At 35.1% G+C, this 18,567-nt stretch overlaps 1 protein-coding gene across 5 annotated transcripts; it reads left to right on the top strand.

Moving 5' to 3' along the window:
- Positions 1-224: 224 nt before the first annotated feature.
- On the top strand, positions 225-18,489 carry LOC115212074. Of its 5 annotated transcripts, XM_036507665.1 has the most exons (7): positions 235-352; positions 472-473; positions 5,409-5,648; positions 9,493-9,623; positions 11,220-11,274; positions 16,127-16,163; positions 17,699-18,489. In XM_036507665.1, exons 3-7 carry the CDS (start codon positions 5,426-5,428, stop codon positions 17,814-17,816), a joined length of 564 nt encoding a protein of 187 aa, XP_036363558.1. In that variant the 5' UTR covers positions 235-352; positions 472-473; positions 5,409-5,425; the 3' UTR covers positions 17,817-18,489. The 5 variants fall into 5 exon arrangements, with proteins under 5 accessions (XP_036363543.1, XP_036363558.1, XP_036363549.1 ...); XM_036507650.1 differs by lacking the exon at positions 472-473 and having other exon boundaries at positions 225-352; positions 17,699-17,883; XM_036507656.1 differs by lacking the exon at positions 472-473 and having other exon boundaries at positions 235-348.
- Positions 18,490-18,567: the final 78 nt, after the last annotated feature.

Raw genomic sequence — 18,567 nt, 5'->3', positions numbered from 1 at the left:
TCAAATTTGAGCGCAATTGGATGAAGGATGCCCGAGATCCTAGAGATCCTAGAACCCCCCCCCCACACACACACACACAGACAGAACGGATTTTATGTAAGAGATATATCTGTATCAATCACACACACACACACACAAACAGACGCACGCACATACACACACACACACGCACGCACACACATACACACACACACACACAAACACACGCACGCACACACACGAAGACATACACATACTTACTCTAATACATAAATACGCGCGTGCACACACATTTAACTGCATTTTCACTCTGCTTGGTAATATTTTTGTTTCGGGACTGTGAAGACTTCAAACTATTTTAGTCAGCCAGTTGGTGAATATTATTTAAGTCATTATATTTTCTATTCCGTTCCTTTCCATGTTTGCTAACAATTTTAATGAAAATATTCCCCGTATAAACCACCTTGTATTGCCATTAAACGTCTTTAAAAGAAGTAAAACGAAGAAACATGGAATTTGAAATTGATTAATCCTTCGGGTTTCTATTTCTCTTTTTCTTTTTAACCGTCTTTTGTTAAACTAATTAGAGAAACATCAATTTTGCTGGGAGAAAAAGATTTCATGACTAAATGTTTAATTAAATGTCTTTATTTTCCCGTTAACCAAGTCAGTGCTAGGACATGAAATTTGCTGAAGAAATATTAGAAGAAACATTTGTAAACTCGACTCATTGTTAACGAAAACAAATAGAGTGAAATAATGAAATAAAGTGAGGGAAATGATTGAGAAAGATTTTGTTTGAGTCTAGAACCGTATGAACCTAGTTGTTACTACCTTTGGCAAACACCAATTCCAAAGAGAAGAGCAGGAACTTTGTTGACTTTATAGAAGGCTATAAGAAACCATTTCATTGAATCTTTTCAGAGGCAGGTTGCTTGGAAAAGATTTGCTTTTAAAATGTTTAAAATAAAACACTTGTGCGTTATGACTATAAACACTTTCTTCTGTTTATAGATTTAAAACATGTGTTATTTGAATTTATTCTTCTGTCTATGGGTTTAAAATAAAATATACAGGCATTATATCGATAAACACTTCTGTTTAAGAATTTTAAATATCGTAAATCCTTGAGTATAATCCGCATTTTTCCCCAAAAAATTTAAAGGTCAAAATCCCTAGTGCGTACTATATACGAGGTTAAAAATGAAAATTATTTCCTAAGCAATGTCCGAGTCTTTATTTGCAGTCTGACTATGTTTATTCAGACGAATTTTATGATGTCGAGCGCGAAAATACCTTAAGCTAAACCTGAAAGCAATTTAGTAATAACAGCAATAACGTTTAATAAATGTTGCTTACTGCAAGTTATGGATGATTCTTTTAGGACTTAATTGCTTTCAGGATTAGCTGCCTCTGTCAACAAAGTTCCTGCTCTTCTCTTTGGAATTGGTGTACTTCTACCATTCAACCAATATGTAATCTCAAACAAAATCTTTCTCAATCATTTCCTTCACTTTACATTATTTCATTCTATTTGTTTTCGTTAACAATGAGTCGACTTAACAAATGTTTCTTCTAATATTTCTTCAGCAAATTTCATGTCCTAGCACTGACTTGGTTAACGGCAAAATAAAGACATTTAAATCTATAAGCAGAAGATTGTTTTGATATAAGCCTACATAATTTAAATCTATAAACAGATAAATGTTCATAGAAACACCTACATGTTTTATTTTAAATTTTTAAACAGAAATGTTTATCGATATAATGCCTGTATATTTTATTTTAAACCCATAGACAGAAGAATAAGTTCAAGTAACACTTATGTTTTAAATATATAAACAGAAGAAAGTGTTTATAGTCATAACGCACAAGTGTTTTATTTTAAACATTTTAAAAGCAAATCTTTTCCAAGCAACCTGCCTCTGAAAAGATTCAATGAAATGGCGAAACTTCGCCCTCTTATTTCTTTTATCACTGTTATTTCTTTATTTTCTGCAAACAAAATGCACAAAAAAGCTACACGTTTGCATTATGCTATATATACAATAATAATAAAGGACGTTACTGTATACATTTTTACAAACCAAGGACATTATATAGACCTCCTGGTCTCAAGTTCGAGAAGGGGTGCGTATTATACACAAGGTTTAGGTTTTTCAGAGGTACAGCTCCCTAAAAATCCCCTGCGTATTATACTCGAGGATTTACAGTTAAACATGTAGGTGTTTCTATGAACATTTATCTGTTTATAGATTTAAAATATGTAGGTTTATATCAAAACAACCTTCTGTTTATAGATTTAAAATAAAAAATGATGGCTTTATATATCTGTTTATAGATTTAAAATATGTAGGCGTTATATCTAAATACACTTTTCTGTTTACAGATGTGAAACCTAAAGGCATTATGTCTATAAACACATTCGGTTTGCAGGTTTGAAATAAAATATCTAAGCATTATATCTGTAAACACATTCTGTTTACTGCGCATACGAGAAAACAAAATAACTATCAACTAATTATCGATTTCTAACAATTAATATGACCTGTATGAAAATGGGGAATAAAGAAAATGAGGTTGGGCAATTTTTCGTCTCTAGTAGACCTTTCCGTCGATTTCCGTAAAAAAATTTTATTTTTTTTTACATATGGGCTTGCGGGAACTTTTGAAGTAATGAGAGCGAAAGAGACTAAGAGAAAGCGATTGTATGACGAGGGAAGTTCTTTTGAAGTTACCGTCCAGGGGAAGCATTGATGTACATGTGTGTGTGTGTTTGATGGGGTGTGGGAGACAGACAGTATGTTGTGTAAGTGAAGTGCTTGTTAGTGTGTGTGAAAGAAAGAGATAACTGAAATTTTTTACTCGGTATATGTGTATATGTATGTATATTACTTCAAAAGTTCCCGCAAGCCCATATGTAAAAAAAAAAAAAATTTTACGGAAATCGACGGAAAGGTCTACTAGAGACGAAAGATCGCCTGAGGTTGATTTGAAAAGAAAAAATTAACGAAATAGTCTCAGAAACTATGATTAAGAAATAATGAATATGCTTTATTTTTGACCGACGTTTTGTTACCAAGCAAATTTTATTTGACGTGGATGCCTTTTATCTCACCATTACACTCAAGGTTCTAGTTTTGTGTTGTAATTTACCATTTCATTTTCTACCAAAATGTTCGGTCTAAATAGTTGTTTTTACAACTGTCTTTTTGTTTATCATTCAAGCAATATTCCCTCATATTTTGCTGTGGGGAAACGCAGAAATTTGTACTATGTGCAAATTCTGTTTGTGTAAAGTTTGTGCGCATCCAATAAGAGTAACCATCACTCAGATTTCTGCAATTAAAAAAATTACTTCATGTTGAAAACCTTGTGAACATTTTTTTTTTCCTTTCCGAGTTATAAAATGTGTCCACTCGCGCAAAAACTCTGCTTACGGTGGAACACTCCTGACAAGACTCAATAGACAATCAAATTGTGTGACCAGATGGCCTTACCTATTTCTTTACTACCCACAAGGGGCTAAACATAGAGGGGACAAACAAGGTCAGACACACGGATTAAGTCGATTATATCGACCCCAGTGAGTAACTGGTACTTATTTAATCGACCCCGAAAGGATGAAAGGCAAAGTCAACCTCGGCGGAATTTGAACTCAGAACACAACGGCAGACGAAATACCACTAAGCATTTCGCCCAGCGTGCTAACGTTTCTGCCAGCTCGCCGCCTTTGACCAGATGGCCTTACCCTCTGTCCCTGGGTTAGAGGCAGGTGCCTCATTTGGGACGCCACAGTCTGCGACTCCTTTGCATCTTCCCACATCCTGGATGCTGCAGTTCATGGGAGGGTCACTGCTTTCGTAGCCGAACGAAAGAAAACCCTGAAGTATTGGGACCTGACTGAACTATCTCTTCCAACTTGTGGCGTTTGAGATTTTCGGGGTAACAGGGCCACTAACAACGAAGCTCTTGTCGACTTTGGCAGCTCGCCTCACCGAGGTGTCTAGTGATGCCCGTAAGGGCGCTTGGCTTTCCCAACGTCTTAAGCCTTGCCATCGAGGTAATGCTGCGAGCGTGCTTGCTTGCTTCAATAGGCTCCATTAAACATTGTGGTGTCTGGCCAGTTGCTGTGATAAAAAGAAAAGTCCTCGCAAATAGTTTCAATATAGTTTTAACAGAAAGATTTGGAAGAATTAGATGGAAGTTCTCCAGTAATTTTCTTTCATGTAAATAAATGTTTATGTTAATTTTGAAATTTGCCAGCAAAATCTTATAAAACGACAATGTTCTAAAAGATGTACACGTTTATATGTTATGGTTAGGCGTTTTAACCTATGTTATAAAATGAAAATAAAAGATTTTATCTTTAAAAAATTGTGTAACGGTCATGCTTTTCACTGACAAAATTGTCAACTATCTTGGAGATGTCAAATTTGGCCCAAACTAAATTATACATAGCGAGAAAAAAGTTGATAATATTGAACAAAAAATCAGATGTGACGCATCATTTTTCCTCGTCCACAAATACCTCGCTGTATGACTTTTTTTTGCTGTCGAAAGTCGGGCCTGCTACAGAAAGAAAATAACAAAAATATGATTATCATGTTGAACTAATTGCCATTGGTATTACCTTGCTAATTAATTATGTCTACAAGATTATCATTGCGAAAAATGAAGACGTATATATTCTCTGCATTATTTTGCCTTTACTTTTTATGTGCTTTTTTGGTGGGGATGGAGGAGCGAATTTTTTTTTTGGATTCACTTTTGGATCTTTTCGGTTTGAACGGCAGTTTTTAACATAATTTCTAGGTAACTAAAATATTTTTTAATTCGTATACTGGTAGAATGTGTTTATAAAACATCTTTTTCTCTTGGCTTTATTGAGAAAATTCTATGGTTTGTAAGATATTTGTTGTTTTTTTCTTCAATTTCTGCAATTTCAACCAATCAATGACGTCTATTGAGGTGGAAACATTCTGTGCCTTATGAAAATGTCCCTCGTTTAAGAAACAGATTAGGTTTATTTACTTTTCTGAAGAAAAAAAGATACCCTTCCCTCCACTCCTAACTAACCCTAAAACAGATTGAAATGCAATAGATCGATACTAGGGTCATAATTATGGGTGACAATTTCATAAGATGCCGCTAGAAAAAACTGCCGTTCAAACCGAAAAGATCCCTAATTGCCATTGGTATTAGCTTGCTAATTAATTATATCTGCAAGATGATCATTGTGAAAATTGAAGATGTATATATTCTCTGCATTATTTTGCCTTTACTTTTTATGTGCTTTTTTGGTGGGGATGAGGGAGTGAGTTTTTTTTAGATTCACATTTTTCAGCGGCGTTATTTTGATTGTATTTGGTTTTCAAACACCGTAATAATGTTAATGTGGTCTTCAAATGCTGCTTTTCGTCTTTTAGAAAAATTTGAAGAAACCATGTATGATGACCAGTCAGATTTCATCCAGTCTGTATATCATGAAGTCTCTTCATCTTCAATTTATAGTCATTTAGAGACCCCTCACTCGAATTTCGACAGTGCCTTTTCATTCTCAGAAGCTGGTATTTGTGAAGGCTCTGTTGACACTCATTATTTTCCTCATTCACCGTCACCTTTGGAACCTGAAGAAGATGAGACAGATAAGCTTCTTCATAATTTTGGTGAGATTTTGTTTTAAATATATTTTAACTGCTTTACGAACTCGAACAAATATAAATAAACTGTTTTAATGATAATAGTAACCGGTAAGAATATAGTACTAGTCAAATATATGTCATTGTACTATTGAGTTTTGTTTCTTTCTATTCCACAGAATATAAAATAATGGTCATTTGCCCTTCAAGCAATCGCAGCCAAATGTCCTTAAAATTACACCTAACCATTTTAGATAAGGAAAAGGCATATTGGATAATGTGCTTGTAGATAACCTTAAACGAACAGAATGGTCATGAATGGAATGCTTTCTTTATGAGTTTGCTCATATGATGATAATGTTTATAATATTCATGGCATTAAAATTCCATCATCAATAGAGTTTCAAATATCAGAAGTTGAATGATGAAGGCCACAACAATGTTGATTAAGACAGAAATTAAATCTATATTAGCTTTAATAAGCCATTTATGCAAAATGGAAAAAGAATTGCTGTAAAAAATGCTGAAATAGTTCTGAAGTGAAGCTAGAATAATTCAACCAATAAAAATAATTGATCTTGATCAGAATTTCTGACCATGAGTGTTCAATTGTTCTGAACTACCAGGCTCACTGAATTAGCATATAAGTGCTTGAATATTCCATAGACATGAACCCTTAAATTAACTCTTAGATGAAATCAGTGTGACTCTGTGTGACAAGACTGGACCTTTAAATTACAGTGACAAACCATCTGATGGGCTTCTACAGTTTCAATCTACCCACTTCCACTCATAAGATATGGGTCACCCTGAACCTCTATAAAATTACACTTGCCTAAATTATCACATGTGGCCTCATGGTTCAGGTGTTGCATTCACGTCTCTTTGGTTGTGGTTTCAATTCCTGGACCAGGCAATGCATTGTATTCTTAAGCAAAACACTTCATTTCATGTTGCTCCAGTTCACTCACTTGGTGATCTTGTGATGTACTGTGGTCTCGTCCAGTAGGGAACATATATACCACAGAGTTTGGGGAAACTGGCCTTATGAGCTTATGCCTCAAAAAGGACTTTTGATCCTTTTTTGAAGATACCATGCAACAACCAAATCAAAACCAGTACCACGACCTAACTATTTGGCCATACTGCACCTACTATTCAGCCAATAAAATACTTGAAATTATAGGCTCTTCACTTTTGTTAATCCTTCAGTTTTAACCTTTCAGCTGGGAAAATACATTTCATGGTTGTTTTAGTAATGATGTTAAATATCTACCAGAAAAATAGATCTGGTATTTTCTGCAAGTCATGTTGCCTCGATAAATGTGATATATATCATCATAAAAATAGGTTAAACATTACATTATTCAACAAAAGATGGATTGGCATACAAAACTACTTTCTGCAGTTAAGGGTAAAGAAATATTGAGTGGATATTTCTAATTTCCATGGCAAAAAGATTAAAACATTTGATTATAGCAACTTATTTAATAAGTCCCAGGCTCAGCTGGCTCCGGCTGACAGTACCTGGTATGAGCCCCTATCCAGGGTTATGGAAAGGAGACAACCTTCAAAGAAATCTGGAGTGGAGCCCTGTAGGCGGTTTAGTGTTCAACTCGACACTCTTCTGGCAGCTCCTGGAACCAAGCTGGTGCCAAATGTAATGCTCTGCACTCTTTTGGACTACGTCAGCAAGGTTGAGAGAGGAATCCTGACAATTGGGCTACCCAGGATTTTCTTACATCTAGCCCAGGCCTGCGCAAAACTGGAGAGGACATGAAATGTAAAACCAGACTGCACAACTCCATTATCTCCTGAGACAAAAGGATGCCAACAACAACAACAATTTAATATACAAGTTTCTACTGTTTCTCTTAAAGGCCTTAATACAACTATAAATTCCATATTTTAAGTAGATCTCATCATCATTTAATGTCCGTTGTCTATGTTGGCATGGGTTGGATGGTTTTACCAGAGCTGGAGAGCTGTACCAGACTCCAGTCTGATCTGGCATGGTTTCTACAGCTGGAGCCCTTCTTAATGTCAACCACTTAAGAGTGTACTGGGTCCTTTTATGTGGCACTTGCACAGGACTCTTGCAGGGCAATCCTCTCCACTAGTGGGGGATCGGCCTTAACATTTCTGCTGTGGTGCACAGGTCTTCTTGAGTACAGCACGGTGCCAAGAATCCCAGTCCTTTGTCAACTCACCTCAGCATCCTGAAGTCTTCTCAGTACTTTGTTCCATGATTCCCCAGATCTCCCACTTTCACGTGTTACATCTACTTTGAGAGATCAGCACTTTTTAATGGATCTGTTGGCATCCATCCACATTACATGATCAAACTAGTGCAGTCTTCTCTCTTACACACAGCATATGACCTACAAAATACAGTATGAGCATGTCCCTAATCATAGTTAGTAATCTGGTGGATGTTATGAAACTAGATGTGGATGAATAGATTAAGAAAGAAGTTCAAACTATGCTTAAAGATTCAGTGTTTGTCAGCTCAGCCAGCTAGTTCAGTGGCATGTAGATATCAACCAGCACTCTGCCTCAGTTTGTTTCTCTCATTATAATCCTTCAGGCAATCTCACTTAAGTTTGAGACTGGGTAGCCATAAAAACTTTTGTATGCTGATTTTCAGTGCAAGAGTTTGAGTGAAAATCAACAAAAAAAAGTGTTTGTAAGTAACACCTTAGATGTAACTTTCATCAGAGTATAGAAAGGGATAGGTAGGAAGTCAGTATAATGTAATTCATACAATGAGTACACATAGGGGATATTGGAATCTCTGGAAGACTAACAGGGGTCCTGTACTTTGGATACAGCAGATGCTCTGTAGTAGTTGTAACTTCAATAGCTGTGAACTGAAAACTATTTCATGAATACTTGCATATCTCTTTCATCATCATCATCGTTTAATGTCTGCTTTCCATGCTAGCATGGGTTGGACGATTTGACTGAGGACTGGTGAACCAGATGGCTGCACCAGGCTTCAATCTTGATCTGGCAGAGTTTCTACAGCTGGATGCCCTTCCTAATGCCAACCACTCCAAGGGTGTAGTGGATGCTTTTAAGTGCCACCGGCACGAGGGCCAGTCAGGCGGTACTGGCAACGGCCACGCTCAAGTAATATTTCTGTTTTTTAGATGATATAAATACTTAGGGAAGCAGATATAGGCAAAAGAAAGAGTATCTGAGATGTGTGATAATGTATGGAAGTAAAATAAGAGCTGCAGCAACCGAAGAGAAATAAATAGAGTATGGTCCTTTGGATATACAACAGATTTATGAGAAAGATAGATTACAAGATGGTTGAGGAAGGGGGTTGGAAATCAGATACATTTAGTAATGTCTAATTTAATGAGAATGAAGCATATTGAGTGAAATGATACTGCAAGTAGATGGGGAAATGTATCTGTGGGGAAGACAGACAAAGAAAGACGTGAGATGAATGATTAGATTAATCTACATGAGATGATGCAAGATCAAAAAGAAAGAAGCAATGCAATATTACAGATTTATCAAACCCAAGCATGGAGAACGATGAATATTGGTTTCAAATTTTGGCACAAGGCCAGCAATTTTGGGGGAGGTGATAAGTCAGTTACATCATCCCCAGTATTCAAATAGTACCTATTTTATTGACCCTGAAAAGATAAAAGGCAAAGTCAGCCTCAGTGGAATTTGAAATGAGAATGTAAAGAAGGATGAAATACCACTAAGCATTTTACTCAGCATTTAGATTCTGCCAGCTTAAGAGAATTATGAATATTAAAATAATGTTTATATTGCTGTTGATGATTAATATATTATTGACTTGAAAGTAAAACATACTTTTTCTCTCATGTGAAATATTTTGTTTCAGGTAAATATTTTAATGAAAAACTCAACAAAGAAGTTAGCACTCTCTATAGAGCGCTTTCACTCATGTTTAATGAACAGAAAATTCATGTGAAACAAATCATAAATGCAGCAATAAACCATGACTTAAAGCAGGTATTACACCTACATTCATTATTTTTAACAGATTCATTTCTTCTTGTTAAATTAGCAATCAAGGGTTTAACTCCTTAAAAATATATTAGACTTCAGGTATACCTGATATGTTGTAATAATAACTTTGTGTATAAGATGAGAAAAACTTAAAATTTCATAAAGGGCTCTTACAATAAACATTGACTCCACAGAAAACTATTTTTATTAAAGCATGGTCAGTATGTGTACGTTGAAGTATGAGTTAAAAGTAAATGATAATGTGTGTATGCATGATAACGACCCGACAAATGAAGTGAGTCCATGGCTCGCAGAACGACCTGCTGTGCTTACCTTGGATCATTGGGCAACCTGCTGTGCTTGAGGAGACCTATTGAGTCAAGTACATCAACATCAAAATAAAAATCAAATGGAAATTGTAATTGTGATACCCATGCCGGTGGCACATAAAAAGCACCATCCGAATGTGGCCAATGCCAGCGCCAGTTTGATTGGTGTCCGTGCTTGTGGCATATAAAAAGCACCAACCGATTGTGGCCATTGCCAGTCTCCTCTGGACCCTGTGCCGGTGGCATGTAAAAAGCACCCACTACACTCATGGAGTGGTTGGCATTAGGAAGGGCATCCAGCTGTAGAAACACTGCCAGATCAGACTGGAGCCTGGTGCAGCCTCTTGGCTTCCCAGACCCCGGTCAAACCATCCAACCCATGTTAGCATGGAAAACGGACATTAAATGATGATGATATATGTATTAGCTATTTTGAGTATACAGTTACCTCATAAAAGGGATATTAACATCCAAGCTTCACTGGTTTAATCTTATATAGCGATGTAAAAGTTCAAGAGTCCAGTATAGCTTAATGATTCAAATTTAATTGAATGGAATCTACTATAATGTGATATTAAAATTTGTGCTTTCTGCAGCTGCCAGAGGAATTCAAAGAATGGTTCTCTTGTGAAGATGGATGTCTACTGAGTAAAGATGTTAATTCAGTCAGGCAACTCTTGCTCATGAGTATAATGTAGATGAGTAGTGGTTGCTCATTCATTCCTAAAAAGTCAGCTATAAGTGGAATGTCAACAGGGATCTGATGGTCATTACACATTTGATGGGGCTGCAGCTTCCTACATCTACAGCATTTAATGCTCATGTTTCTCTGATTTTGAAAAGAATAAGCCTTAGCATTATCATTGAAAGAGATTCAGATAATTTCACTATACTCTCTTTATGAAAAGTAGTCTATATTAGAAGTTTACTATTATACAACCATAAGCCTAACATAGCAAAGTAATGAATTTGAAATGTTTCATAATGGACTTGGAAATTATAAAAACAATTGAAGTAAATTTTTCTAAACAAAATATGAACATTGTATTTCATATGAGATAAGAATCTGTTATATCGCAATACTACACAGTGGCTGTGTGTGCTACAAAATCCTCGTCGCCACTGTTATATTGCACGTTCCGATGACCTCTACTCAACTCCCGACATCTAGACTTCTCCCTCTATATCTACATATTGGGATAGCCTACTTCATCATCTGGGGGCGTCCACACAACAGAATCCTAATAGAATTTTTTTCTATTTGTTTCAGCAAACAGTATCTGGAATAACTCAGCCAACAGCTGAAGATGCTAGTTTTCTCCCCTGTAAGTTATCTCAAACCATTTATCACCATGAAATAATTGATAAATATAGTTTTTTTTTTCTAATTTATTCAATACTTTTATTTCATTAAATATTAAATTGTTGTCTTTTAATCTTTCCTACAAACATTTAAATATATTTCAAATGACAGATTATTTTAGTGCTGATAATTCTTTAAAAATTCCTATTTTACTTTAATTTCCATTTCAATGGAAAATTTTAGTATTCAGTTGTTTTACTTGTATATCAAAAGTTTTGTAGTCATTTTCACACTAAGTCTTGGATGTGATGATTTCTTGAAAGAAAATATATAAAAAAACATTGTGATATCAGACACAGTACTTCAGGATGATGAAAAGACCAGAGAAAGGGGGTCTCAAAATATGTACATGGTTTAGTCCCACTGTGCAGCACCTTGGGCAAGTGTCATCTGTTTGACTATAGGTGAACCAATATTTTGTAAATGGAATATGAAGACAGAAACTATAGAATATCAATGTTTGTGTGTGTGTGTGTGTGTGTCATCATCATCATCATCATCGTCGTTTAACGTCCGTTCTCCATGCTAGCATGGGTTGGACGGTTCGACCGGGGTTCTGGGAAGCCAGAAGGCTGCACCAGGCTCCAGTCTAATTTGGCAATGTTTCTACAGCTGGATGCCCTTCCTAACGCCAACCACTCCGTGAGTGTAGTGGGTGCTTTTTACGTGCCACCTGCACAGGTGCCAGGCGGGGCTGGCAACGGCCACGGTCAGATTGGTGTATTTTATGTGCCACCGGCACGGAAGCCAGTCGAGGCGGTGCTGGCATCGGCCACGAGTCGGATAGTGCTTTTTACGTACCACCAGACCAGGGATCCTGGCTGGTTCAATTCGATTTCGATTTCGCTTGCCCCAACATATATATATATATATATATATATAACCCATGCTAGCATGGAGAACGGACGTTAAACGATGATGATGATGATATATGTATGTATGTATGTATGTATATATATATGCATACAAACATTGATATTCTATAGCTTTAATTGTCAAAAAGATTTTATACTAAAAGAACTAAATAGTAACTTTCTATTAGTTAAATCATTTAGTTTAATAATAAAGACATGTTTCTATATGTTAAGCACCCAGGCAATACCAGGTACCTCGGCTAATATATATGATGATGATACATTTGGTACTGGTATAACTGTGTGGCTAAGAGGTTTGAGTTCCTAGTTATAACTCCCTTCACACCACTTGGACATATGTCTTCTACTGAAACCAATACAACTTGTGCAATTTCGTAGATGGAAACTGCGTAAATCTGTGTGTTTGTGTGTGTGTGTTTATGTTTACACTGGTTTGAAAACCAATGTTGTTTGTCTCCTTATCTCCTGTAAATATAGTGATTCAACAAACAGAGATTGATAAAATATTTACCTAACTGAAATGAGTACTGGTGTTGATATAATCACCTAAACCCTTGAAGGCATTGCATCAGCATGGCAGCAATCTAATAACTGAAATCTGTTAAAGAATATGTATATCTTTCACCAAAATATATCAGAAAACTAAAAATCTAGTGCTTTGGAATATAAATATCCTGTGTAATGTGGTGAGGTATTTATTCCACATGGAATTGCACAAGTAATACCATGTCATTCTTGCTGTGAGAAGTGTAAATAACCTGTGCTTGGCCTATTTCACTAAACCCAATATAAAATATATAAAAAAATTATCAGCATGATTAGGAAATAAATAATGCATGAGAAACTGATAAGATTATTTGGTAAGTCCTTGCACAGTTTCCCTCCAAATAGAAGCTAGAAGGCTCAACCAGTCAAATGTTGAGGTGATATACCTTGACATTTGTAAAGACTTCCAACGAAGTTAGTCATTGAACATGTTGCAAACATTGTCATTTCGGCATTGTTGGAAAACTAGGACAGTGTTAATTGACATCTTAAGGAATAGAAGTGAAATTGTTGTTGATAATGATATCCTTTCAAAAGTCAACAAATTTGGATCTTTACCTTTTGACTGACAGATTTAAAAAATAATTCTTTGTAACTAAACACTTTCAAACTTTGGACACTGGCAGAATGTGTCATATAAAACATCTTTTACTCTTAGCATTTTTGAGAAAAACTTATATTTACGAAGTTATTTCATGTTAAAGTTGTCCTATTTCAGTAATTTCAACCAATCAATGACGTGTATTCAACTGAATAAAATTACTGCTGTTGTTTGTCAACGAGAACTTCTGGTGGTGTATATTTCGTTTGTCATTATTATTTATGACAACCCAAACCCTAAAAACTTAACCCTAACACCCTAAACCTAACCTTAAAACCTTGAAGCTAAAACCAGTACAAACGCACGAACGATGTCATAAATAACAGTGACAAACGAAATATACACCGCCGATAGTTGTTGTTGACAAACAACGGCAGTAATTTTATTCAGCTGAATACACGTCATTGATTGGTTGAAATTACTGAAATAGGACAACTTTAATGTGAAATAACTTCGTAACTATAAGTTTTTATCAAAAATGCTAAGAGTAAAAGATGCTTTATATGACACATTCTACCAGTGTCCGAAGTTTGAAAGTGTTTAATTACAAAAAATTATTTTTAAATCTGTTGGTCAAAAGGTAAAGATCCACAAATTTGAGTAGAATGATTCATGGAACTGTCTTGGTGTCATTACTGTTTGCAACAACTCACTTTATTATAACAGCTACTCTCACTAGCTATGCTGATAATAAGAAGATATCAAAAGCATTCAAGAATATCGATGAATGCAATAATTTACAGAAGGACTTTAATATCCTATACTGGTGGACTGATTAAAATAACATGAAATTTTAGAATATTTCAAGCATTTTACTATCTATCCTCTAATATAAACAGGATCCATAAAAATAGGAGTGATTGCAGTTATAAAGTCAGTCTGTGTGATATCAGAGACTTTTAAAGACATCCTTTCATATTTTATTTTAAATATGAGGATCACTTAAGTCCTTGTGTAATCATAATAATTTAAGACATAACTTATCAGATAATGAGATGAAGGAATTAAACATAACATAATCAGTAATTATTGAAGTTGTTAGAAAGTAGATTTAAGAACAGCCATGAGCAATCTTTTTTCTTTAGAAGCAGGCCACATGAGACATAGCTCATCAAGTGGGCCACGCTACTAAAAATCTTCAAGGCAATTTTTCATTATGTATGCCATTCAAAGAGACCCACAGGTGACAGTTTGCCCATGAAATATTTAGAACATCATTCATCTAAGCCTAACATCCTCACATACAAATGTGAGATGAGAATGTTGCTGTGAAGGGCAAGTTATGGACTGCGGTAGAAAACAGTGAGTTCTGGTGAAATAGTGACAGAAAGCATGGCATATTCAATGTAACAAGGCTTAGTTATACCACAGTACATTGTACTTTTCTTTCCTTCTGGTTTTGCTCTCACAAAAGGATTTTTGTAATTCTAAAGAATATATTAATAACTAGCAGTATAACCCGGCCTTGCCCAGGATTAAGTTACGATTATTAAGCTAATCAAGTTCTTTATTTCAAACCAAACTTAGTAATATAGACGTCAAGTTTGGGCGAAATCCGTTGAAATTAGTTATATTATATATGTTATACATATATAATATAAATATATATGGGCAACAGACACGAACACACATGTACATACATACACCTATTGCAGGTTTTGTGAATGCATACATGTTCATAAACAGAAATGAAAGGAAAAAATGTTGTTAAATTTGTAGATTAACACTTGCACGATTTTTACTCAAGTATATTATACTATGATTATGAAATATAGTGTCTTTCAAAAACAAAAAACAAAACATTTTACATTTTATTTTTTATGAACGTCATAACTTACTCTCTCTCTCTCTCTCTCCCTCTCTCCCTCTTTCACTTTCTCTTTCCCATGAAGCTCTCTACCTCCTTCTTCCACTTTTCTTTATCTTATTTTTTTGTTAGCCACCATCAAAAAGCTATGTCTGAAAATAGATATTTATGCTACCCATGGGTGCCTTGTGGGGAGGGGGGGGGGTTAAGTTGACAAAACCCAGATAGGGTGTTGAAAAATGTCCTCCTAAAATTTGAGCGACATGCATGCTAATTTATGGACGTGCATAAATTACAATCACGTACATACACACACGCACACACATCCTCCCTTTTATAGATATAATAATGAAATTATTGTATACAGTGCTCAGGTGCACCACAACTTGTCAAAAGTGCGTATAAAGTATATGCAGTAATGTACAAATGTCTGGCAAGTGAACAGTGTATGGCGTGTGTATGGAGAGGAGAAAATCAGGTGTAGTGTTGGTGAATCTCAGGAAGCATGGAAGTTTTGAAGGATGCAGTGCTCCGACAGCTAACAACTGATGCCGGCAGTTTGTTCCATGCTTCAGCAACTCTTAGCATGAAAAAATGTTTCCGAAAGTCATGGGAGCTGTGCTGTTTTCTGACTTTGTAAACATGTCCACGGGTGTTAGACAGGTGGAGTTTGAAAAGGTGCTCAGAGTTATTGTTAGTAAGATGGTTAATAATTTTATGGGTGTCTGCCAAGTCAGCTAGCCTGACGTCAGAGTTTCAATGTATCCATGCCCAGGGAAGTAAGGCATTCAGAATATGGAATTAGCAAATGAATTTGAAAACTATAGAATACACTAAACCAATAACATGGATCCTTTATCAGGGAAAAATAAGATAAAAATTACATTGAATCAATCAATTTTGAAATTAAACATTCTTTTTTTAGTTGCCTAAATTTAAAATTTATTGATGTTTATTCTTTGTTTTTGTTGTTTCTTTTAATAAGCTGAGGGAAGTGAATTACTCCAAGAGTTCGAATGCAGGTAGATATGCTTTTATATATATGTATTTTTTTTTTCATTCACTCAAGTATTTATTCACCATATTTTCATCTCAGACAAAAAAAACGCATCAAGTTTAATGATCATAATCATATTAAATACTCCTTGCATTTCGTTGTTAAATCAGAAGTAGGTTAGACCCATTACTGTGTAATTATGATCTCTTCTTCCTAAGTTCAAATGTCTAGATTACATTGATAATCACAGAGCTTTGATGCTGTCATTTACAAATGGTAACAAAGACTATTACAAACATTAGCATTGTTTAACACTCCTCCTTCCCACTATGTTTATTCCTTTGTTTTCTTACTTGCCTATTAAATCCCTGATATCAATATTACATTGATGTAATCTCACTGGGACATCATAAAATGGTCCTGTTATAATTTATGAAGCATTTTGCAGTGGTGCTTTTTAAATAGGATTCTTAGTTAAAATACTACTGCAATAATGTATGTTAGATTACTCAGTGAGAAAGTGTGAAGTCTAATCTTTTGAATAGAAGTGTTATGATTAACAGAAAATCTTGCCTCTCACAATATAGAAACATTTCTCATGGTACCGGTAGACAAAATGGAAAAGGCATTGCCCTAGAGGATAGCAAGGGAGATGCACTGGAACAGCCACTCTGACTCATGAGGTTTGCATTTGCAGTGAGCAAGGATATGGTCTAGGAGCCAAGAACACCAGAGGTCTCAACTGCCACAGGCTCAACTATAAACCTGTCGAAGAGTGACTGATACCATGACAGTTTTTTTTTCTCAGCCTGATGAGTAGCAGAGCCTGGGCTGGTAGTTGACAATACCAAGTTGCTGCTGAAAAAGGTGTCATAGCATGTAGCATCCCAGATGAGGGACCTACCACTAGGGAACAGGAAAATTGTCATACCGTCCGGCCTGCTATCATCCCCTCAGTCAAGCTCCACTGGCTCGAGCTGGGAAGGGAAACCTGTGGCATCTAGGCCATGCTTTATGATCTTGTTAACGGCAGCATGGCATGGAAGGTGGACAGCACTATGATGGCATCACTGGGTGGGGGCCAAGCATTGTGGTCATTATGATTTCAAGATATATATACTTTACACTAGGCATTCTCAACCATTCTTTAACTACGGACCCCCTTTGATTACTATCTTATTTTGTTAGACCCCCATGGCCATTCATTATTTACAAATTAGTTCTATAGAAACTTCTTTCAAAATTCTTATTTTGTTTTCCATACATTAACTTGTGTAGGTTGAACCATGTAAAATATTAGAGAAAAAAACCTAGTTGTTTCTTTGCAATACACACCAATACATACATCTAATGCAAAACTTTTTGAGAGGCCCTTAAAATATTTTTGTGGATCCCCAATTTACTATTTTGTTTTGTGGACCCCCAAAAATCTTATATGGACCACTGCTCTACACTCATAACAACAATAATTCATTATATAAAAAAAAGTAACTTAAATAAAACCATTTTATATAAAATAAATTATCAATCCCACCTTTTTTGCTGTATTATTCTTTTCAGTAATTCTCTTGAAAGAGAGCCTGAAGTTCAAGCATCTAAAGAGAGATATATAATCCAGCTTTTAATGCTATCATCAATGATCTCAGTTCACTTAAATGAAAAAACAGAAAAGATTTAATATATTTTTTAAATGGTTATTATTCAATTATTTTTGTGTTATTGTTGTAGTTAATAATTATATAAAGATTTTGAAATGTTTTCCTTTTTAAATTAATATTTTGAGTTAAAATAGATTACTAATGTTAAAAATAAAGGTAGTATTACTTTATTAAAACATTTTGAGCTTTATAGATATCCTACTTAGAACATCTATTTAAACACTGATTGTGAAGCTTGTAGTTCTTTTGAAACTCACTTCTTATTTCAATTCCTATTCCCTGAAATTTAAATCCTGTTGAAAGGCGTTTATGAGTTGGTATTTCTGGAAAGGCTTAGAGATTATCTATTTTGTTAATCAACAGAAGTGCAATAATTTTGAGACTAGAAATAATGAACTTGAAAGTCCTACACAGTAAACTTGGATACAAGTAATATTTAATGGTTAAGATTTACAAAAGTTGAATCACTGACTTTGTTACAAAGTACAGTTAAATAAGAGCAATACAGAGGAGGTATTATATCTAATATGTGCAGAACAGGTATAAACCTGTTTTGAACGAAGAAATAGTAAACTAATTTCAATGGTGCATTGACTGATCTTTCAAATCAAATAGCCATGCTATATCCTAACATTACAGACTATAGTAATAGTTTAGTTGAAACTATAGGTTGTTTCTCTTATTTATCTGTGAGATTAACCCTTTTGATACCAACCCGGCTCTGGCTCTGTAGTATAAATGTCTTGTTTTCATAAGTTCTGAATAAAAATC

This window comes from Octopus sinensis, linkage group LG1, assembly GCF_006345805.1.
Source record: "Octopus sinensis linkage group LG1, ASM634580v1, whole genome shotgun sequence".
NCBI classification, from domain to species: Eukaryota; Metazoa; Mollusca; class Cephalopoda; order Octopoda; family Octopodidae; genus Octopus; species Octopus sinensis.
Note: the sequence above shows the minus strand (reverse complement) of the source record. Positions and strands in the feature narration are given on the sequence as shown.